At 36.2% G+C, this 18530-nt stretch overlaps 1 protein-coding gene across 2 annotated transcripts in view; it reads right to left on the bottom strand.

The window, feature by feature from the left end:
• Window positions 1–16931, bottom strand: part of Pfdn5 (prefoldin 5) — a 36742-nt gene extending 19811 nt beyond the window's left edge. The window contains exons 1-3 of one of the 2 annotated variants that reach the window (XM_081749073.1): window positions 16775–16931; window positions 14853–14987; window positions 3929–4003 (exon numbers count right to left, since the gene is read on the bottom strand). In XM_081749073.1, the coding sequence (XP_081605199.1) occupies window positions 3929–4003; window positions 14853–14987; window positions 16775–16867 (303 nt within the window). In that variant the 5' untranslated portion in view covers window positions 16868–16931. Of the gene's footprint in view, window positions 1–3928; window positions 4004–14852; window positions 14988–16042; window positions 16094–16774 lie in introns of those variants that run through there. The other variant, XM_081749074.1, reaches the window with a different exon arrangement.
• Between the last annotated feature and the right edge of the window lie 1599 nt (window positions 16932–18530).

Genomic DNA, 18530 nt, shown 5'->3' on the forward strand with positions numbered 1-18530 from the left:
GTGAAGAAAGAAAAAAAATGACGAAACTTATTTTTGGAATGTTCCTCGTATTAGAAAATGATCTGAACCGAAATCCTCGTCAAGACGCTCCAAAATCTCATCAGCATCGAAATTGCTCGATTTCATTCTCAACAGGATAAACGTAAACATGGGATAGTTCAAGTAAGCTTCAAGACTGTATCCGTGCTATCTAGTAGTTCAAATTTGAACAAAACCGGCATAACCGTGGGACGTAAAACTCAAAAATTTCATTTCATTTTCAAATTTGAACAAAATAGTGCCAAATACGGAGGGGACACATGCTGCAAATACAGCCCGAAGTTCATTCGCAACAAATATGTAAAGCAAAGGAAGGGGGTCTATGCAGCCGTCCTACTGGACACAAGGTGTTAACGACTGATGATCTGTGTCAAACATTAACCTCTTGAATGATGAGTTAGAAGATGTTTACAAAATTTGATAGTTCTACTATAGCGGAATTGTCATCCTTAGCGTTCCTTATTTGTTCCTTGACTCTAGTAGTGATAATTATTTCAATCATTCCAGTATGTGAATCTTTACACTCACATTGCGCTTCATTTTTCCCACTCTAGCTGCACCGCAGGGTTATCAGTTGTTCCATTCGTTAAACCACTATCTGCGGGGACGACAATTCCGAACCTTCTCAAAATGCCCCACCTACTGGATGACTAGTTCAGTTCACGTTCTGAGTTCTATCACTGCTGAATCCACTGTCTGCCTGAGAACTGAAGAAAGGTAACTACCGCTGATGGGGAATACAATACATTTTGGATGTCTAATACAATCTCTCCTTTTAATGGTGATTTTGAACATATCTACTTAATAAATATATCACATGAACAATTATTTAATTATACAAAAGAATGCATATTTCATTAATAGAAGACTCATCTTACGCAACTGTTAAAAATAGTTCGCTTTGTCATTATCCTCAGCGCGGTATGAAATAGAGGCTGCTAAGTCAATAACAATGTTAAATAACTTCTTGCTTGTAAAGACAAGAATGACTGAGTACAAGGGTACAGAAGCATCATTTGGGGCTACAACCTCCCTCCCTCCTAGATCGATTTTATATACCCCGGGGACTCACAGGTTACGAACTTAATCTTTTTCGTAACACTGATCGTGAATTGAAATATTCGTAAACCGATATAATATTTCCCATTGAAACCACAGAAACATGAACTATATTAAAAAAAAAAAAAAAAAATAGTTTTCTGTGATAAAGAATACACTGAAAATAGTATTATTCTTTTCAAAGACAAATAAATCTTAAATTACACAAAATTTGAGGGTTAAAAACACAGAAAGTGAGAAAAAGAACAAAAACTAATTTTTGAACAGAACTCTGACAGATAATGTTTGCGACAAACGCACAAAAGCACTATTCGGAGCGTGGGATTGTAGATATTGATGTGAGTGTATTCGTATTCCAAAATATTGTTTGTAAGCCGAAGGGGAAAAAATGTTCACAAACCTTATTCGTGAATCAAAGGGTTCGTAAACCGAGGGTCCACTTATATATAATACATGAAACTCTATTTGTATCGGAGTCACCCCCGCTCATGCACAAATGACGCTACTTTTTTTGACTGTGTGTTGTGTAAAGTATATTTCTTGCTGCAACCGTAAACCATAGAAACTAAACAAAGAATGAATGGAAGCACACTTAGCTGCAACGAATCCAGTGGATGGATCACTGACTTCGCAAACTTGAAAAAACAAAATGTGTTAGTAACTATTTTCTTTCATTGAATTAATAGAAACAAGATACGTTGAACAAGCATTTGCTGAATATTTTGTTTAAACACGAAGACATTTCACAATGTAATCCACATAGCAGCATATGTTATTTCATACCGTACTGAGAGCAGAGCCCTGCAAACCCAGGCCCGAAAACGGCCCGGATGGATCTGTATTCTGTGCCCGGCCTGGATCTCGAGCCGGGCAAAAAACCGGCCTCGCTCTAACCGAGCCGGACCCTACACTGGCCTGGCTCTAAACGGGCCGGGCGTAACCGGCCTGAAAAAAAACCAAGTCTGATAAGTCAAATCAATCCTTCAATATGCAATGGAAAATGAGAAATGTGTCGTCATAACATTGCAATGTCTATTTGTCTTTCTCGAATGAGAAAATCGTGTGAAAGGTTACCCAAGGTTTGCTTTCTATATCCCTATTCTGTCTGTCTATTTGTTATCTGTGCTGCTCTGTCCAGCCATGTTTTATTATACAATAATGCAGCTCATTAGTGTGTTACGAGTAACAGAGAAGATAAGTAAAATTGCTACACTGTATGTAGTATTAATACTATAACTACTGCTGCTAATACTACTGTTACCATTACTGCTAATTCCACTATTTATGCCACTGCTACTACTATTACTACTACTACTAGTACTACTCATTACTATACTAATACGACAGCGAATACCACTGCTCCAATTACTAGTAATACGAAAACAAAACAATGAAAATGAAATCTTTGACTCTTACGTCCCACTCTTATGCCGGCTAGGCTAAAGGAGACGGTGATGATGAGAAATAAATGAAATGGTGGAATGAATAAAGTGGGAGGAAACGGGAGAACGTCGAGAAAACCCCTACACATGATGTTTGTCCACCACAAAGTTCACTTGGCGCGAGCTGGGATAGAACCAGAGATCCCATGCACCAGAGGTGAACGCTCAACCACTTGAACCACCGTTCCAGGAACACCTAATCGAACCTGGCGTCCCGATGGCAGAACTTTGTCTTTCTGCGATGAGCTTTTGTAAGTCAAAAATTTTCTGCAGGAATTTCGAAATAAAAAATCAAGATAATACTATCATGTTTTTACTACAGCATTACATGGCAATTATTCTGCACAGGCGCGGAGATTTTCTGCGATCACATCGCAGATCGCGGTATGTTCTGCTATGGGGCCTGGCGTCTTGGTGATTTATTTGATCACTATATTTTGATGTATTTGTAGTATCATACTGTATTTTTTTTTCGAAAGTATACTATAAAGAATACAAGAACACGTAACACCATTTGGTATTTGCCTTGCTAATTGAACATTACTACAAATTGCACTGATCTTATGAACACACCAGTTCACGGTTTCGGCCTCCGTGGTATAATGGTAGCGTACCAAATTCTACTTAGTAGGTCAAGTACTTGACTTTATCATACGTTCTTTAGGTAACTACGGCTCAGGGCGTATAGATGATGATGGGATGAATTGGTGGAATGAAAGCAGTGGGAGAAAACGGGACCACCCCAGAAACTCTCACGCACACGGTGTTTGTCCACCACAAAGCTCACATAGCAAGAACATTGATTGATCCGACGACCTCTAGCACCAGATGTGAGTGCTTTACCTACTGAGCCACCGTTGTCCCTCGTAGATCAAGCATCGGTTCACATTCTTCATAATAACTAGCATTTCTAATTCTGTATCACCAGACATGTCAACTCTGACGCGAAGTCATAGTAGTTCTAGTAGTATTAGCAGTGGTCGTAGTAGTAATAGTAGAAGAAGTAGTAGTAGTAATAGTAGAGGTATTACAGTACTTTGCAGTTTTGAATAAAGAATCAGTTTCCCAAACACATTACGATTAACATAGGCTAACAACATTAGTTTCCGAACAGTCTTTCAGTGTCCGGGCCGCCCGGAAATACATGTGCCCGATTTGGCCCTATACCATTTGTGTCCGACCCGGAATGTGTCCGGTCCGGTTCGGGCTCGGTCCAGTTTGATATTACTTGAAACGGGCCGGGCCGGGCCGAACGGGCGCGTCCGACCCGTGCAGGGATCTGACTGAGAGTAATGACTTTTTTAAGCTATATTATTTGAGCATTTATTTGCTTCAGATGGAACATGCATTTTACGTTTAAAAGACACAAAGGAAATCAGTACAATTACCTTCTGAACAAAATATCCAGTACCGATATCTATTATAACTGAGTTTGCATCTGCTATCTTCCCAGGAACATACATCTAGAATTTGAGTTAAGGAGATCAAAGAAAATTTCAAAATACAATACACATGCAATTTAAACACTCAAAATCAATATTAACATAACGCAGTTTTTTTGTTTTTTTTTAAACGTATTAAGCTTGTAATCTTGGTTACCTTCAAGACTATATAGATGATTAAAACTCAGTTGGAAGAAAACAGAATATAGGAACTTCGGAGGAAATGGAGAGGAAACCAAACAGATAGAAAGACAGGATCTGAAGAAATATATACATTTTAATACCTAGAATGGGAGTTTAGACGCGAAAATAGACCACAGAGTCAAGGTGGGGTGGATAAACTGAAAGAAATTCTTAGCTATTCTCTGTAATAAAACGGTTAAGTGCCAATGTAAAAGAAAAACCACAATGACACTAACAATTCTGTATGGAACAAGAAACTTGGGGAATCAAGAAGTACGAGAAGAAAGTAGACGTGGCTGAAATCAAAATTCTCAGAAGAATGGAGTTATAAGGTTGGATAAAATCAGAAACTAAAGAATAAGACGTAGCATTAAAGTGACTGCAGTGTTCGAAGAAAGTACAAATGAGGAGATTACAGAGATATGGTCATATTTTGAAAAGAAATGATGATTATGTCGGCAAGAGAGTGAAGAAGATAGAAGTAGAAGGCAGACGAGGACAGACTGTGTGACTACAGATTCAGAAGAAAAAGGTTTAACAAAGAATGATGTTTGGGACCGAGCGATATGGAAGCGAATCATCAAAAATATCGATCCTGCATAAGTGGGAAAAGTCAGAGTAAAAGAAGTTGTTAGCAAAAATCTGTTTTAAGTAAATAATCCGAATAGTACAAGTAACTTTTAAATTTAACAGAAAACATCTGCATTCCAGCTTAAAAGCTTTTTCTCTATTCTTTAATTTTTCCACCATACTTCTTTTCCTCCTAATGTGATCAAACGTTATAACGGAAGAAGACCATGTAGTGTATTTTCTTTTAAATATGTGTGATTACTATTTTCTGTTAAAGAATTCATTATAGAATTGTTAATAATACATTAACCTATGAAGTATGAACACAATAGTCCAGACAATTTTAGATAATTGTGATAGGTGGTTGGTTGGTTCATTTGGATTTTAATGTCCCGTTCAGCATCGGGATTATGTGAGATGCAATCCTACAGCTTAACATAAGATCCAACCGGGAATTGAACCCGATCTCCCGAAATTTGTGATAGCGTGCCCTGATATATATACCGGGTGCGTCATTTATAATGTCAAACCTTGATGACGGAGAAACCAAGAGAGAGAGAGAAGCGAAACTTTGCACGAAGCAACTATACAAAGGGGCACATTGGTAGACGTATTATTTGACATCACTGGATGAACAGTGTTGCCAACCCAATATAAAGTTATGATTTTTTAAATGGAACGACCTAAATTGTATTTCATAATTTAATTCAACACTAAAAAGGAAGACGAAAGATATGCCACCCGCAGGTCAATGTTGCAAACTTCTCGAGAAATAACGTTAAATATGTGTCACATTTAAAGGCCTTTTGCACACACAGGGAGTGAGGTACACACTAGTTTTGCACAATAATTTAACTATTGGCCAGAACGGTTTAAATTGACACCAAGTTTAGATGGGTCCGTTAAACAGTGTTGACATAACTGAAAAGACAAAAGTCGAGTTTGGATATGGTGCAATAACTCGAAAAAGGCCATAAGTACATTACGGTTTAAAATTTATAGGACAATTTGTGATGTCATAAGAAGCATTCTCACGTTTATTTGAAGTCGATAAGTCAAGTACTTACCGAGATATTCGGAATTTTGTAAAAGCTGAGAATTTTGCGCTGTAGAAGTTGGTAACGCTGTCTCAAATTCCCACTTTTTCCCTCAACGATGAGAAATTCGTAAAGAAGTGGTTGAAACAAAATATAAACATTAACAAACACACATACAATGAAAACCTTTTTTTCAGTACTTGAAATGACTAATTAAGCGTAATTTACTGGATATGAAAAAAAAAACGTAAGGAAGTAATAGTACTTCATATGACAAGATAATACAAAGACGTAGAAGACATGTAGGTACCTAGTAGCTACTTTCGCACGATGAAAATATTTATCCTCTTATAAGTTTGGGACACCAAAATCAAAACAATCCAATACTCGCACCACTAAACGATACGACAGGTCAAGCTGCTTTACTATGACAAATCTGGATTAAGCTACAAAGGTATGTATCATATGTTTGAAAGATTTTCACATACTGATATGTAGGGTTACCAGACGTGTTCTTTTATGAGTACATGTACTGTTTTTCAAGGTATTCGTTTTCTACCCTCTCATTTTGAAGTGGAATATTATTTTGTACTTTTTTTTTTTTTTTTTTTTTTTTTTTTAATAATGTGTGACTCCTGACATGCTGAATACTTTTCCCATGTATCTGTTAACAGGAATTGGTAACATGCTGGTAATGTACACAGTGAGTATTGGATTGTTTTGATATTGGTGTCCCAAACTTATAAGAGGATAAATATTTTCATCGTGCGAAAGTAGCTACTAGGTACCTACATGTCTTCTACGTCTTTTGTATTATCCTGTCATATGAATTCCTATTACTTCCTTACGTTTTTTTTTCATATCCAGTAAATTACGCTTAATTAGTCATTTCAAGTACTGAAAAAAAGATTTTCATTGCATGTGTGTTTATTAATGTTTATATTTTGTTTCAACCACTTCTTTACGAATTCCTCAACGTTGAGGGAAAAATTGGGAATTTGAGACAGCGTTACCAACTTCTACAGCGCAAAATTCTCAGCTTTTACAAAATTCCGAATATCTCGGTAAGTACTTGACTTATCGACTTCAAATAAACGTGAAAATGCTTCTTATGACATCACAAATTGTCCTATAAATTTTAAACCGTAATGTACTTATGGCCTTTTTCGAGTTATTGCACCATATCCAAATTCGACTTTTGTCTTTTCAGTTATGTCAACACTGTTTAACGGACCCATCTAAACTTGGTGTCAATTTAAACCGTTCTGGCCAATAGTTAAATTATTGTGCAAAACTAGTGTGTACCTCACTCCCTGTGTGTGCAAAAGGCCTTTAAATGTGACACATATTTAACGTTATTTCTCGAGAAGTTTGCAACATTGACCTGCGAGTGGCATATCTTTCGTCTTCCTTTTTAGTGTTGAATTAAATTATGAAATACAATTTAGGTCGTTCCATTTAAAAAATCATAACTTTATATTGGGTTGGCAACACTGTTCATCCAGTGATGTCAAATAATACGTCTATCAATGTGCCCCTTTGTATAGTTGCTTCGTGCAAAGTTTCGCTTCTCTCTCTCTTTTGGTTTCTCCATCATCAAGGTTTGACATTATAAATGACGCACCCGGTATATGTTACAACAACGAAACATTAGGATTAAAGAAGTGCAAAAAGAGAAAAAAGAACGGGATGGGGCGAAGATAGCTCGAACACACTGAAACGACATGTTCTTCGCATAAGAAGTACACGCGGGAGATGCCAGAATGTTTTGGGAAAAAGATGTCCGGGTATGGCGAAGAGTTTATAGAAAGCTCGTAAACACGATCTTATAAGATTAAACTGAAACTAGGTAAGCCACAGGGTAAGTATTTCTTACTAAGAATTTTCATGCTACTACTATTTTTAACAGTCTAAAGGACTAAAACTGAACTTTCAACCGCACACATATTCACCCACACGTACAATATGCAATTGTTTACAGTATGTGCCACTGTTTCTCTATCGCATTAATGCCAACATACGAGAAACGAAAATATGCCTTTGGACTTTTTAAGGCTATTAAATAATTTTTTTTAAGCAGCAAGCACAAAACAACAATGGAATTGTAATGCTTTGTTCACACACGAAACTCGGGAACACTTCTTTCACTGGATTGCGAAATTACCACGTGATAAGCAGCGTACACTCTTCATTTGAATAATACACATACGTCATTTTTACATATTCACTACACTAATTTAGATACAAACATTCTGGGAACTACGTTCGCACCCAACTAAAGCATTAACTAGATGTTTATTAATTAAGCCCCTTTTCTTAATTTACGGAATCATTACAATGAGAAATATTTTTAATAGTAAAATTAGCCGTATTAGGGTACATCCTACATACGAAAAATGGACCTACTTTCCTATTCAGGATTTCATCTATTACTGAATAATTTTGATCTTCTCGATGGTCTTGATCGCAATTGGTTTTCATTATGTAACTGGAAACTGTTTTACTCCCTAAATCTGTTACGTAATTAGGTGTACCCCCCTATAAAATAAGCAAATTATTATTATTATTATTATTATTATTGAACACTGGGATCTCACTTTTATTTTACAGAACAGTACCCTTAGTTACGTAACAGATGGGGAAGTTCCATAATAGATGGGTTTCCAGCAACACAGTCAGAACTGATGGCGATAAAGATCATCAAGAGAATCGAAATTATTCAGTAAATATTTATTTATTTACACTATTTTAAGGCATTACCAGCTTCGATAACCTTAAGCCCGTCACGTATAAAGGATAATATCCCCGGTGAGCACACTATCAGAAGGAAAAATGATGGAAGTAATCTGGAACCTGATGTTAGGTCCGGCATCTGCTTGGTGTGAAGGATGAAAGCCCACGAGAACCTCACTAGAATGGCTTGCCTGACAAGCTGTTCCACTTTTCAACCAAATGTTCCCACCAAGAATCGATAGAGGGACCAAAGGTGAGAACATACTACAATAAGCAGGACCACTATTCAGCAAATAGATGAATTTCTGATGTACAAAGGTAGATTCACTTTTCGTACTCTTATTGTATCTTTTTCTTTTCTTCTTCTATTAAAGGCTTCCACTAACACTGTGCTTCCTCACACTCCCACATTTTCATTGTCAATTCTACCCGGAGCAGGACGTTTGGGCACGGTCATTTGGGCGCAGACGTTTAGGCGCAAGGCAGGCTACGACAAGCTGCTTTGGCGTAGTTGTTCGTTCTTGACTGGTCATTGAGAACTCCGCCATAGTGTCATACAGATTTCATATCCTTATTGGAAATAATGCTGTTCATCTTATGCAGCCCAATCGTATCGTTCCTTTACGTTAGATATATTATAAAGGACAGAAATTTGTTTTGGGCTGTCAAACGCTGAGTACAGTAAATTTTATTTGGCCTATTCTTCCTATTTCAATGTAGAGCTAGTGCATATAAGTGCCTATTTTTATGAAATCTGAAATAACTTTTTATTAATACAATAGAGCACCAACTATCCGGCCTAATGGGCAGATCAAATAACAAAAAGCATTCAATAAATACTTACATAGCACTTCCTGAACCACCCGTAGCATTAAAAACACCATTTTTTATTATAAAACTAGCTCTTACTCGTTTCTTCTGACCTCTTGGTACAGGCCAGTACTTAATAAACACTTCTTATGTTTTGTACCGCACATGTTAATAATTGAGTATAGAAAATGAAAATATGTACAATACTGTACACATTTTAAGATAAATTTAATAATGTTTGACTCAAAAAATCAAGTACACAGTGCAAATGAATTTATAGTCACAACTTAATGAAAAATGACTAAACATTAACGAAAAACGTACTTTTTTTTTTAAACACAAATTACATATGTCTTATTAAAAATAAATATTGTTTTAAAACTAAGCCGCATAGTACGGAGATCGGATACTCGCAAGTCTGCTGCAGTTCCTTCCCATTTCTTTTCAACTGGTAGAGACAAGTTGTGCATGATGTTCAAAAACCGATGTGTTCAAGATGTTATTTTAATTTTTTGCAAAATTATTTGTGGAAGTTTTTTGAAATTTTTAGTGCCTAAACGTCCGGGCTTTAGTAATGAAATACATTATAACACATGCAGGTAGGTAAACCTATTCGGATAAAAAGTTTTGCTCCCAAACGGCCACGTCCAAATGTCTGCGCCAAAATGTCATGGACTCATTCTACCTATCCCATGAAAGATCACGGAAATCATATTTTAAAACGGAATCTATCGAGAAACTTCAACATTACTCATATTTAGATTGCTTGCTGTAATCTGTTCGAAAAATATCGACAAAGGACGAGACTCCCAAATTGTAGTTCACTGCCCCCTTCGTGAGTCAGGATTATTACACAGAACCGAAACGACAGAATAAAGGATTAAATTCAATTTGTTTTGCAGCGCATACATAGCAGAAACAACACAAAGCATGTGCATTACAATAGTGAAACATGGGAGAATTTAGCGATTACTGACACGAATGGGGCGGGGGCCCGGAGTCAAAGTGGTTGACTTGGCGTAGCATCAATTACTTTGAAATATCGTCAATTTTCACAGCATTGGATTATTTATGAAAGAAGCACTTGGATGGTCAAAGAATTTGTTACCTAATGTATAAATCTGAAAAATAAAAAATAAAGAAGGAAAAATTTGCAATATTCTTCAAAATAACAGTGAAACAAAAAGCAAAATTAAAATTTGGGGAATACAGCGTCCTAAAACCTATGAAATGCAGTGATGCATTTTTTTAGCTGAAAAATATTGCTTGTCACCACGATCATTATTCGTTTCTTGCAAAATATTATGTTAACAATTCTAACAAATCTTAATCTTAAAGATTTTTTTTTCTTTTTTAATTTAAAACGCTTGTTCTCCAAATTTTAAATTTCACTCGTGTTTCATAAGTAACGAGCATTTCTTAGAATATACTTGAAAGAGGTAAATCTCATCAAAATAACATGAAGAGATAATCAGGTTTCTCACTTATCAGCGTACTTTAAATTACATCCCTCATCTATTTGAAGGTAGGACGACGTAGTGTTGAGATTAGTAACACTTACTAAGCTTTCAACATTCTTTGAACACTCGAGACGTAAAAAACTTAAACCTAAAATAATGTGTTCACTGCGTTCAGTTTCTAATTTCTTGCGATAGTACTTTATAAATAATATTACTTTAGGAATGCTTAAATTAAACAATGTGTAGTTTCAAGCAAACTGAATACTTTTCCCCTACAAGTTCTCTTGTCAATAACTGCGATGTGCCTCGTTAATGAACCATTTTGAGAATGACTTTTTCATATCGCACGATAAGCACCTAAACTAAAAATATAATAAAATGCTCATTTCAAGTTGCTACTAATAGTTTCGACAGCTAGTGTCTTGCTATCTTTAACAGAAAAATCTAACAGATGGGTAGGCTTTTCGGTGAAATATACGTTAAAATAAATAAATAGATAAAAAATACAAGTTTGCCTGCTGTCGAAGAAAAATATATTTAATTAAAAGGATCGGTTTTTTCCCCTTCCCTGAATCATTCAATAAAATGTACTTCCGCAAACAGTTTCAAAGTCAAACTCTTTTTTCACAGCAATCTTGCCAACTCCGGTGCTAAATGAATTACACGGAGATGACTTCTTGTCATTTAATTAATCTAGAAGTTTATTTGGAAGAAACAATCGTTAATGTGGTTTATAGGTTTTACTAATTTCTCTTTCTTACAAATAAACTTCTGGATCAGCTGATGAAAGAAATCGTCACCCAGTTATTCATACAGAGCGGAATCATCAAGTTTCACATCGAGGAAGAAGTTAGTTTCATTTCGAAGCTATAGTGGCATATCTTATTAGATGTTACACGTAAGAAAAAACTTGTCCTTTTAATTGGGTATATTTTTCTTCAGAGAACAGCTAAACTCTTAGCATGCATTCCATCGCTTCTTTGAATGATTGTAAAAATATATCCGTTGACGTGACTTTACACACATGTTTTCTTGCACCCTCACTTTTGGTTTATAAGAGGGCACAAGACAGAATTGCTGGAGCCGCGGTGGCTCAGTGGTAGAGTTCACCTCTGGTGCTTGGGGTCCCGAATTCGATCCCAGCCCCCGCCAAGTGAACTTTGTGGTGGACAAACACCGTGTGCGTGGGTTTCGTCGGGGTTCTCCCGTTTCCTCCCACTTTCTTCATTCCACCATTTCATTCATTACTCATTATCACCGTCTCTTTTAGCCTAGCCGGCATAACCGTTGGACGTAAAACTCAAAAAAACATTTCATTTCATTTTTGCAGAATTACTTCACACTATCTTTAATCTAAAAAACACTCTCCATCTTTCCACGTCTGTAGGATGTTAGCTGTCGAAATTGTCAGCAATAAGTTTATAATGAACCTGGAAATGAGAACGTTTACATATACAATCTAAGTACGATTTCCGGTAAGACATAATTTCGCTCCTTTCAAGTCAATTCGAACAGTCCTTACCATGGTGGAAAGACTACAAGGTGGATGCAATGCAGTGCTACATTCTTGTCGCTCTGGCGCATGACGTCATCTTGGTCGCAGACGTGGCCAGCGAGAGTCAGATGAACTTTTAACAAGCGCTTGCTCGCTGGTATCTTACACGCAAACTTCTCTTCTATTTATAGTGATCTTCAACGAAGTAAAAATTTTAGTACAAACAATAATTATATAAACGTAATGTAATCATTGCTTAAGCTAAGTGAATTCAAAGGAAGATATTTACGATAGCAAAAGAAACAGCAATATCAGTTCATATTAAACACCTTTGAAGCTTGAACAAGCCAATATTGCTCACTACATTTTCTGTTTTTTTCTTTCTTTTCTTTCTTTCTTTTATTTTTTAAATATCTCAAGTAATACACTCGAGTATGTATAGGCCTGAATAATCTATAACAAAGTGTGTCGTCAATGCATTTCATTATTATATATTTATGTATGCTCAAGTATATTTTCTTAACAAATTGATCGGTTTTGATTTACTATTATTATTATTTTGCTTGAAAGAGAATTCTTTACTGATCATCCCATATAAATTTTGAGAATATCTCAAGGGAGAATTCATGGTTTCCGTAAACAGAAATGCACTTACGTATATTTTCGTTATGCTTGGACAGTTTTTTTAAGAGGTTGCTCCTACGTAAGTTTCGTCAGAATCTCAGGGGAGGTTAGAAACTTTATTGAGCAGGGACGCATGCATTTAATATTTTAAACATCGTTTTTATTTTTGATTTATAAAAAGAATCATCTTATTTGAAGTCGCTGATCGCTTATTTATAGAATTTGTATTTAAACAAAAGGTTTGGTGAAACTGAGTTCTCTGAATATTAGTGTCAAAATTTACGCCATAACAAACTGTATTATTAAACATTTGTACGAAATAAAACGTTACATATACTATTGTGTTCTAAAAATATATAGAAATAAATATGTATACACAAACTTTCAAACAAAGAAACTGCAACTTGACTATTTCAAGCAAGAAACAAAGTACTAGGCGTAGGTGAAGATGGTGTAGGGGTGTTACAGTAGACTTGAAAATATATAAACCATAAAATTACATAATTTTCTTAATTTTCTTGATAAGTTTTCTCTTTTCTGTCCCGTGGACTAAAGAAGACAAAATATAAATGCAAGTGAATGATTATGTGGAATTTGGTGTAATGAGAATGCGGGAGTACCTCGAGAAACTCACGGACACGATGTTCTCCTCCACAAACTCACTTGACTAAGAAGCGGACCAGTATCCCTTGCACCAGAGGTGAACCTTCTGCCACTGAGCCACCGTGCTTCCTTGATTGGTTGAGAATCTACTATATTTTTAAATTTACTGCAGTCATTCTTAATTGTGTAATTCTGGAGGGGGCCCCTAAATATGTATATGTAATTATCCAGGAGGGGGCCCCTAAATATATATATGTAATTATCCAAAGTTATGATTAAAATGAACAAAAATTTCAAAATCTGAGTGTAAAAATGTCCCGACAATGTCGCCCTGACATGGTAGGTGGATACCTTATTCTCTTGATCTAATACATTGTTATATATCTTTGTAACTGTTAATCGTTATTACGAACCTTCCATTCGTTAGTCAATTTGAAGTGCAACGTCCCGTTTTAGCACCGAGGCTCCAGGGAATAAAGACCTCCAGAATGAAATGGGACCTGAACTACTTTAACGCGTTCAATGCTCTCCATTTGCGTAACTCGAGGGAGGTAAGCCTCCTAGATCATCGTGCCTCCCTTCTCGAGTTACATGCCTGCCTCTGTGGGGAAAAGTTTGTCTCAATATCTTATGTAGAAGGAAATGATGATAGAAATGATCACCTCTGTCGGTTCCCCTCCCTCATGATTTCGAATCCGGGTCTTGCCTCAAAGTTTGTCTTTTTAAATCGTACTATTGGATTTTTGTATGCAGAATCAACACAAGCTACTGTAGCATATACTATTATTACATACTATTAATACTAAAAGGAAACTACATAATGAAATCGCTTTTTTATAATTTCATATAACATTGCATTTATTTATTACTTTTATGTAAAACTTACCATATTTTAGGTTTATTTTGTCCTGTGGCCTGCAAGCTAAAATTCATTTCTGGAGACATTTCCTCTCTTTTTGAGGAAATTAAAGTATTTTTTATTAGTTCCCTTAGTTTTTCTGTAATAATTACTACAGCTGTACACTGCACAGTTAGGCATTCTAGATATCATTTAAAAGAACAAAGTAACAAAGAATTTCCACTTGTCACTTAAAGCCGCGCCTTTTCCCGTTGTCTCTTGCAAACCAGATGACGTCACAACCACGACAACGCTCCAGGCGACATGCGCATGCAACCACCTTGTAGTCTTTCCACCATGGTCCTTACTAAGTTTCTAACATAAGAGAGAGTAGAGAGGAGGTATCCACTTCAACGCTTACGAAACGCGTCTCGCGTTCCTAGTTCCTTAATTACTGGTAGGCTTATACAATTATTACTTTATATATAACACTTTGTTTTATTTTTATAAAGGATACAGATCCTGTAAGAGGAACCAACATTTCCTTTCCCTCGCTTTCCGGCGTTACTTTCTCCAAACACTCCCCAGAATCCTGGAATTTCTGCTGTGCTAATTTCAGGGTTTGTAAAGAATCTTGGAATACAGCTAACTCCTAAAATGAGAAAAAATTAATTAATTAAATAAAATAAAAAGTTTATTTTTAATATGAAACATATAACACACAAAGAGTGAAAAAAGTAACTGACTGGACCGAGATTCGAAACCGGAACCTCCGGCATACGTGCCGTTAACTATTACGACATCCAGTCCGCTCGAGGTTGTGCTCTCATTTCTGACACGTGGTCTGTACCATAGACTCCTTGCTGTGATTGTTCTAAAAATGGCGCATACGGACAACAGAGCGCTATTTTACAGGTCACAATAAAGCGAAAATGCTATGTAACAGTATACCCTCCGGGGCCTTCTTCAGCGGCTGAGGAATCAAAAATATAACTATGTAGCAACGTCGTAGATTAACATGGAACCATTAGCATTGCTCTACGAATCCATCAAGCAGCTTAATCGATTGTAACTTAAGACAAAACAACAACATCTGTCACCAGAAAATTTTACAACAGCCCTACTTTTAGTGTCTGTGTGAAAATACCAACTGTATTGTGTAATATAAGTTAATCCAAATACAGATAAGGTTGAATATTCAGCTATTTTGGATGGTCTCATAACTTATAACTTCGAATCGAGATTTGATAATGAGACAATTTGCCCGAGATTTTTCTCGCTTGCTGTGGCATAATTCTTAGAGCGATAGATACAAAAGAAATGATCCGAAGCAAATCTTGTGTTGAGATTATATTATAGTTCATCTCTGCTTAAAATGCCCTGCGAAGGGCAGGGATGTTCATGCAATAGCCCACCGAAGCGTAACGCTACAGTTGGGGTTTCTGACTTTAAACTTAAAATGAATCTTGATGCGATCAGCTCCAGAAATCGGGACTCTCGTCAATCGATTCCTCACACCAAATTACACAAGAATCTCGCAAAAATTTCGGATAAAAATAATCCACGTAACTCTATGATTAGAGATGCCTAAGCAACATATTTGAAATACTGAAAGAAACATTATTTTTATGAATAGGCCTAGTTAATTAATTATTAGAATGTGTCTCATACGCTTAGTGAGTAAGCCATGATGAACTGAATTCGTACCGGTATGCCAATGCAATGTGTTACGTCATGATCCATAACCTCAAGGCTGTCTCAAGCGTAAAGCATCTATAACATGAAAAACATATTGTGCCTCCACCATTCTCGCTTACTCGTTATCAATGACGTGCCTCTACAAACACTCCTCCACGAAACCACCAGCTTTACCCTATTCTTACATGGGTTACATAGCATTGGTGCTTTCTAGTGACCACTATGTACAGGTTGCTTGGTGGTTTGTGCACTGCCGTTTTTATGCACATGTTCGCCCGCTGTTTTTATACCCATAACGGAGAGCTACCTTAACGCGTATCTGCAACTAAGAACATAACTCCTTCCATACGAAATAACTGATAAGGCAACAGAAATGGTATACAAAAAAAAAAAAAAAAAAAAAAAACGTTCACGAATTTATATATGGTCCCCTAAACTAGGATTGCACCGAAATACGTAACTCGATAGAGGGCACTGACAACGGTACATACTATCCCATGGAGTTGTAGTTTACAATTATGTCCAATAAGCTCTGTCTTAACTTTTGAGTTAATTTGAAATCTTATATATCGTAACAGTGAATCAATTTTGATTCTTAAAAACTTGTAACGTTTTGCATATAGTCTTCCGGTCGTGCATTGTCCATGACGATACACTGAACAAGTCAACACTACTTCTTCTAGCAGTAAAGTTACATTTAACAAATGATACAGATCAAAAACACATTTATCAAGTTAATACCTGATCCAATTGTCGCTGTAATTGTTGTAAATGGGGCAGGGTTAATTTTGTTAAATCAAGTTGTTGCAATTGCACACCTTCCTTCGACGCCATTTTCGTCGTCTGTTGTTACTTCTTCTTTTTCTTCAACGGGAAAAAAGTTGAAAATAAAGACGACATTTTGTACTTATAAAGTTCGTGGACTTCATTCCGTATCATTTTAGCATAATCTGTGGAGAGGGAATGAAAATCTTTGCCAGTTTGAACTTATAAAACTAGTCTTATACGGTCAAAAAAAAAATTAAAAAAAGCTTAGACAAGATCATTCAAAACTTCAAATTTACAAGTTCAGATGAACATTGTTCAAGATACTTGACAAACAGTCTCTAATGGATTTGAAACCTCTTTTCCACCATAATAGAAGTATTCAATTCATTTTTAATTTACTTGTTGAAACGCAGCAATCCAAAACAAGTGATCGAAAATATGCCAAGAGATGAAACCGAATCTGCATATTGATTTAGTTCAGACTTGCATAGTAAACAACATTAGGATTTTCTTCCTAATTTTCTGAAGGCTTTCTGAATTTAATACATTACATTAAACCTTTTAGAAAACATATCAGAATCAGTTGATTTTATAAGTACACCAGCAAATTTTAATTGAATAGTTTCACTCCTACGCATCGAATCTAGTTTAAATTACCGTATGCTAAGAAAAGTACAGCGCTGCTTAGGTATAAAATCGTCTCTTGTACTCCAATTTTTAAATTTTATTCTTAATAGGGTGTACAAACAATAGAACGACACCAAGAAAAATTTCTTGAAATCTTTAAAAAAGCTGTGAATCGAAATCATGAGAGTCTTTTGATGTTACTTCTGCTATGGAATCGTAGACTTTGTTTTCAATAAGAAACTATTTCTCTGCCACCCTTCTGTAAAATGTAACCCTGCGTGGGTCATCGAAATAAACAGACCAAACCAAACGAAGAGCATGATACGAATTGTAATATTATTTTACTTCCTCTTGACTTACGGTCCACATCTGCATCAGATTTTCTTCACAATCCTAGCCAATATTCCTGCATAGTATTTTTTTTAAGTTAATTACACCTATCATTGCCTTCATAATTTTATCAATAACTATGGGTGTACAAGCACCGCAAGTACATAAATCGTGTATACTAACATCAGCAAGATAGTAGGTTTACAACAGGTTATTAAAAATGGTGAATTTATGATTAAAATAAGTGACTGTATATGGAAGAGGACTTTCTAGCATATTAAATTCCATTGGCAGACTATTTCTGCACAATGTAGGAAATCTGTGTCATGTGTTTACAAGTTTCAAACCATTGAATGGCTATACCACGGTTAAAATAAGTAGGCCTTATGCAGAGTCATTTTGACATATGATTAGCCTCATATTAAAGGCCTGACTACTGCAGGAAACATGTTAGTCTAACTCTTTAGTATGGCACTAATCACGCGCCGAACAACTCTGCATAAGTCCCAGATGAAAGAAAGCTTTCAGTTTTACGTCCCACGTTATACCGGTTAGGCTAAAGGAGACAGTGATTATGAGAAATGAATGAAATGGCGGAATGAAGAAAGTGGAAGGAAACGGGAGAACCCCGAGAAAACCCACGAGCACGGTGCTTGTCCACCACAAAGTTCACACGGCGCGCGCTGTGATCGAACCAGGAACCTCAAGTACCGGAGATGAACGCTCTACCACTGAACCACCGCGTCCTCATAAGTCCCAGATGAAAGACGAT

This window comes from Thermobia domestica, chromosome 2 (assembly GCF_964235325.1).
Source record: "Thermobia domestica chromosome 2, izTheDome1.hap1.1, whole genome shotgun sequence".
Lineage (NCBI taxonomy): Eukaryota > Metazoa > Arthropoda > Insecta > Zygentoma > Lepismatidae > Thermobia > Thermobia domestica.